The 6461-nt window shown below is 40.2% G+C and overlaps 1 protein-coding gene across 2 annotated transcripts in view; it reads right to left on the bottom strand.

The window, feature by feature from the left end:
• Positions 1-6461, bottom strand: part of HAUS6 (HAUS augmin like complex subunit 6) — a 42256-nt gene that overhangs the window by 24774 nt on the left and 11021 nt on the right. For both annotated transcript variants that reach the window (XM_008064115.1, XM_008064116.2), the window contains exons 5-7: positions 5103-5250; positions 4821-4886; positions 3983-4031 (exon numbers count right to left, since the gene is read on the bottom strand). In XM_008064115.1, coding sequence (XP_008062306.1) covers positions 3983-4031; positions 4821-4886; positions 5103-5250 — 263 coding nt within the window. The remainder of the gene's footprint in view (positions 1-3982; positions 4032-4820; positions 4887-5102; positions 5251-6461) is intronic.

The following is a 6461-nucleotide window of genomic DNA, read 5'->3' on the forward strand; positions in this document are numbered from 1 at the left end:
GCCTGGGCAACTTGGCGAGACCTCATCTCTACAATAAATCAAAAAATTAGCCGGGCATGGTAGCACACACCTGTAGTTAAAGCTACTTCAAAGGCTGAGATGGAAGAATCACCGGAGCACAGCAGGTCAAGGATGCAGTGGCCAGGCCACTGCACTTCAGTCTGGGCAACAGAGTGAGACTCTAACTCAAAAATAAAATAAAATAAAAGCACAAATACAGCTGGGCTCAGTGGCTCAGCCTGTAATCCCGCGCCTTTGGGAGGCTGAGGTGAGTGGATTGCCTGAGCCTGCGGGTTCGAGACCCGCCTGGGCAGGCAAGAACTCATCTCTACAATAAAAATCAAAAAATTAGCCGGGCGTGGTAGCACGCACCTGTAATTCCGGCTACTCGGAAGGCTGAGGCGGAAGGATTGCCGGAGCCCAGCAGGCAAGGCTGCAGTGGCCGGGAGCGGCCACTGCACTCCAGTCTGGGCGACAGAGTGAGACTCCAACTCAAAAAAAAAAGCACAAATACTACTTCCAAAGAGGCTTCTTAAAACTGAAATACTAGGCTGAGCATGATTTCTCATGCCTGCAATCTCAAACAGTGAGAAGCCAAGTTGGAGGACTGCTTGAGGTCAGGAGTTCGAGACCAGTCTGGACAACATAGTGAGACCTCATCTCTACAAAAAAATTATTTGAGTATGATGACACACGCTTGTAATCCCATCAATGAGTCATGATGGTACCATTGCACCCTGGTCTAGGTTATAGGATGAGACCTTGACTCTTAAAAAAAAGAAAACAAACAAAGCTGAAATACTTATTAGGAGAATCTAGCTCACTATGATTTTCAAACAAAACTAAGAAAACTTTTTTTTATTTTTTAAGAGACAGGGTCTCACTATATTACTCAGGCTGAACTAGAACTCCTGAACTCATGTAATCCTCCCACCTCAGGCTCCCAAGTAGCTGGGACTACAGGCACATATCACCATGTCCAGCTCCAAACCTGAGAAATCTTATACCACCCAAGGTACTATTAGCATTTCCTATATGTTGACATGCTATCAATCTAATGAGGATTTTTTAGGGAGAAATAATTTTTTAAAATTTCAAGAGAAAAAAAACTACGACACCTTAACGCTAACCCATTTAGGTTTTAGAAAAGCTAAAATGTGAAAGAAAGAAAAAAAGGTCAGGCATGGTGGCTCACACCTGTAATCCCAGCACTTTGGGAGGTAGAGGCTAGAGGACTGCCTGAGCCCAGGGCAACTTGGCGAGACCTTGTCTTGATAATAAAATGAAAAAATTAGCCGGGAGTGGTAGCATGCACCTGTAGTTCCAGCTCCTTGGAAGGCTGAGGCAGAAGAATCACCTGAGCCCAGTAGGTTGGGGCTGCGGTGCCTGTGAGCATGCCACTGCACTCCAGCCGAGGTGACAGAGTAAGACTCCAACTCAAAAAAAAAAAATGCAATATAAAAAAAATGCAAATAATCTTAGTCTTAACCCATGTTCACTAAAATTCATGCACAAGAACATTTAACACACACCTGTAGTCCCAGCTACTCAGGAGGCTGAGGTGGAAGGATCCTTTGAGCCTAGGAGTTTGAGACCAGCTTGGACAACATACCAAAACACATCCCAAAAAAAAAAGCACTATTCATAGAACTTCTATTTGTAATAGTTAAAAACTGGAAATAACCCAAAGGTCCACCTAGATTAAAAAGGTATACTGGTGCTAAATTAATAAAATAAAACACTACACAGTAATGAGAATAAACACACTACAACTATACACAATAGCATGGATAAATATCACACTCACACCTATAATCCTAGTGCTTTGGGAAGCAGAGGTAAGAGGAACACTCTGAGCCCAGGACTTTGAGACCAGCCTGAGCAACATAGTGAGATGCTATCTCTACATAAAAAAATGAAAAAAAGAAAAAAGAAAAAACAACCAGAGCATGATGGCACATGCCTGTAATTCTAGCTACTCTGAAGGCTGAGGCGGGACTAGAACCCAGAGTTCAACAACACTGCAAAGAGCCATGTTCACACCTCTGCACTCCAGCCTGGGCAACAGAGTAAAATATCCCATCTCTAAAGAAAAAAAAAATCCAAACACAAAAGAATGTGTTCTATATATTCCCATTTACATAAAGTTCAAAACAGGCAAAACTAACCTTTAATGTAAGAAATGAGGATAGTATTTAGCCTTGTGGGGAAACAGTTGTAAATGAAAGGAATTCGAAGACGATTCCAGGGAGCTGGTAACATTCTCTTCCTTAAACTGGATACTAGTTACATAAGTGTGTTCACTTTGTGAAAATCTGTCAAGGTATACACTTATGCTTTATGCACTGTTTGCTTGTTATACTTTAATAGAATTTATAAAAGTGGGAGGGAGGTGGGAAAATATGATAGTTACATACATTTAGTGTCTGCATCTTCCCATGATACAAAATCTAAATACCTGTAACTAGCTCGCTTTTTTTCTTTTTTTAAAAGAAATGAGGTCTCACTCTGTTGCCCAGGTTGGAGTACAGGGCACAATCATAGCTCACTGCAGATTTGAACTCCTGGGCTGAAGCAATCTTTCTGCCTCAGTCTTTGGAGTAGCTGGGGTTACAAGTATGCACCACTATAAGTATCTCTAATTAAAGTGTTACATGGCAAGGTAACACTGCCCCCAAAGGAAGACGCATTGGCTAGCAATCTAGAAATCTCACAAGACATAATTTCCTTGATGAATCTATAAACATCCAGGATCTACATTTTACTAATCTAGAATTTTATCTTGTCAGTGGTTCTTCACTGTATATTTTTACAGTTCCAGTCAATTCCATTACTTATTAAACCAGCCCATATGGGTGGTATTATTTCCAATTCTATTAAAAAACAAAAGCTCTATATAATAGGAGAAATTCCTCAATACAGAACTGCCCATGCAAAGAGCCCATGCATTGGTAATTTTATTTGCCTCCAAACTGCCTTCCAAAGAGATCATACCAATCTACAACCTCACCAGCAATGTATGCCTGTTTCCCCACAATCTTGCCAATAGTTTTATCAAACTTGAATTTTTGCTAATAACATTTCAGCATGGTTTTGTTTTGTATTTCTCCTGTTGTTAGACAGAACACCTTTTTTATTTCTATGAATGGACTCAGAAAATGAACAACATCAACCAGACTCAAGGAGATTGCTCTAAAAACTTTAGCAGGGTTTCATACCAATCTATTACATTTACAATCAGATCTACTGCATTCAGTATCAGAAATGTTCCCATTCACTAAATGGAAAACTTCATTAAGTGACTTTGTCTGTTTTCTTCACAGCTATAGCCCCCATTCTACAAGATGGCTCGCGCACAGCAGGTGATCAATAAACATTCACTGAATGAAAACATTTCCTAAGAGGACACACATCTTTTCTAACAACAAGGTACCTGGAAAGCCAAATTAATACCCAAAGCAGCCTGGTGATCACAGAATCACAAAAAAGAGCTTGAGAGAATTTATCCAAACATAAGGAAAATCTAAGAAAACACTCTTACTCTACAACAAAGCCAACCTCTGGAGGCCTCAGATCATTTTCATTTGCCAGATTCCTCCCTCATGTCAAATCAGCCTCAATTTGATTCCTCATTTTTCTTCCATACTTAACATCTCCTTTCAGTTAATATATTGTATTTAGATGAATTAATAATGTTACAATCAAGCAGAACTTTTTGTGCTGGGGTGAAGGATTTTTAATTAATCATATTTTAAAATGCTTTGCACATGCTTAATCTTATAAATAAGTTAATTTTTTCCATTATATTCAAGTATTTTAGAGGCACCCTATTGATCTCTATATATCACCTATTGCAAGTAAAAAAAAGTAGTGAAAGTATTGCAAAGAGAAATGACAAATAGAAGATTTCCACTGATTGAGCAAACGCTGCATATTACAAAAGTAAGAAACATTAAATTTCTCCCTTCAAAAGTTGTCTCACCTTTTCAATTTTCTCTTCTATATTACTTGGGTCATCATAGGGTTCCATTCTAGTAAAAGTTAAATAATCTAGTTAGTCATAACAAAACAGCATGGTAAAACATCCAAAGAGCTAACCGGCCTGCAAACTCACCCACTAACAACCACTCCAACTAAAAGCAAAATAAAATTTAATCTCAAAACAATAATTTATTAGAAGGGGAACTGGACTAGGAGTCATAACTATACTCTAGCCCTATCATCATCTAGTTACTGATGAATTTTTCTTCTTTTTTCTTGAGTTGGAGACTCACTCTGTCACCCAGGCTGGAATGCAGTGGCACGCTCATGGTCACCACAGCCTCAACCTGCTGGTTCAGGTGATCCTTCCACCTCAGCCATCTAAGTAGCTGGAACTACAGGAACACGCTACCACGTCCAGTTAAGTTGTTTTTTTTTTTTTTTTTGAGTTGGAGTCCCACTCTGTCACCCAGGCTGGAGTGCAGTGGCAAGCTCACAGCAACCCCAGCATCAACCTGCTGGACGCCAGCAATCCGTGCACCTCAGCCTTCCAAGTAGCTGGAACTACAAGCACATGCTACCATGACCGGTCGATTTTTATTTTTAATTTACTGTAGAGACTAAGTCTCGCCATGTTGTCCAAGATGTTCTTGAACCTGTGGGCTCAGGCAACCCTCTCACCTCAGCCTCCCAAAGTGCTGGGATTATAGGCATGAGCCACCGTGCCCAGCCTTTGCTATATTATTTTAATTAATGTTTTTGGGACTCTGTTTCCTCACTTGTAAATTCAAGAGTTAAACTAATACCCAAGGCAACTTTCAGTTCTAAAAGTCACTTACTCTTTTATTTGATTCTGTAGTCCTATACATTCGGATCTTGCATTTCGTACTTGCTTAACTAATAATCTACAAGAAAACACACATAATAACAACTATAATTCCATCACAACTAACTAGTATAGCCCACTTTGATATTTTCCCTTTTCATCTTTGCTCAAAGCCTCTGGGGACACCCAAATGCCAGGATTTCAAAGTAGATATGGATTATTTCTACTGATGTTATACACTGATATTTGTTCAAAAAGAAAAGAATTATTTTCTAACTATGAAAGTACTACTTACTGTGCATTTTCCTGATATTTTTTGATAACATAATCTTCTCTTTGCAAAATCTGTAAAAATCTATTACGTGCTACATGGCATCTGGCAATACACTTGTGCAAATCCTGTGGCTTTACATTAAATGTCTCTTTAGGAAATAGAGAAGAATCTACAAGGAACACAAATAAGATCATAGAAAACAGACTTACAAGCTAATATCAAAAATGTTGAATTCTAATTTTAAGAAATTAACATCATAAAACTAACCAATCCCTAAAAGCTAGTATGTCACACACACAAAATTATCCAACTAATGTTGATAAACACAGGATGACTTTTTTTAAAAGTAGACATATAGGCTGGGTGCAGTGGCTCACACCTGTAATTCCAGCACTTTGGGAGGCCAAAACAGGAGGAGGATAACTTGAGCTTAGGAGTTCAAACCAGCCTGGGCAACATAGCCAAGACCTCATTTCTACAAAAAAAAAAATTTTTTTTTTTGAGTTGGAATCTCACTCTGTCGCCTAGACTGGTGTGCAGTGGCTGCTCCTGGCCACCGCAGCCTCGACCTGCTAGGCTCCAGTGATCCTTCCGCCTCAGCCTTCCAAGTAACCGGAATTACAGGTATGCGCTACCACACCCGGCTGATTTTTTGATTTATTGTAGAGATGAGGTCTCGCTGCCCAGGCGGGTCTCGAACCCGCGGGCTCAGGCAGTCCGCTCACTCAGCCTCCCAAAGGCGCGGGATTACAGGCAGAGCCACCGAGCCCGGCTCAAAAAAATATTTTAAAAAATAGCTGATTTGATGGCATTCACCTGTAGTCCCAGGTTCTTAAGAGGTTGAGGTAGAAGGATTCCTTGAGCACCAGACTTCGAGACTGCAGTGTGCCATGACCATGCTACTGTATTCCAGCCTGGTCAAAAGAGTGAGACTACCCCCCTACTCAAGGAAAAAAGATAATTTTAAAAGGATATGTAAAGTTGAGCTGTATTATATAGTTTAAAACTTTCAGAATCCATCTACCTAAAATAATTCTTTTTTTTTGTAGAGATGAGGTCTCACTACAATACCCAGGCTGATCTCAAACTCCTGGGCCCAAGCGATCCTCCCACCTTGGCCTTCCAAAGTGTTAGGATTACAGGCGTGAGCCACCAAGTTCAGCAAATAATTCTTATTATAATCTGAGATATCCAAAAAGAACCACAATGTTGTAGATGAACTACTTTGCTTCCTAACAAAATTTTTTTTTTTTTTGAGTTGGAGTCTCACTCTGTCGCCCAGACTGTAGTGCAGTGGTCACTCCTGGCCACTGCAGCCTCGACCCACTGGGCTCCAGTGATCCTTCCGCCTCAGCCTTCCGAGTAGCCAGAATTACAGGC

Source organism: Carlito syrichta, unplaced genomic scaffold (genome assembly GCF_000164805.1).
Source record: "Carlito syrichta isolate Samal-C Ts95f unplaced genomic scaffold, Tarsius_syrichta-2.0.1 Scaffold307203, whole genome shotgun sequence".
Lineage (NCBI taxonomy): Eukaryota > Metazoa > Chordata > Mammalia > Primates > Tarsiidae > Carlito > Carlito syrichta.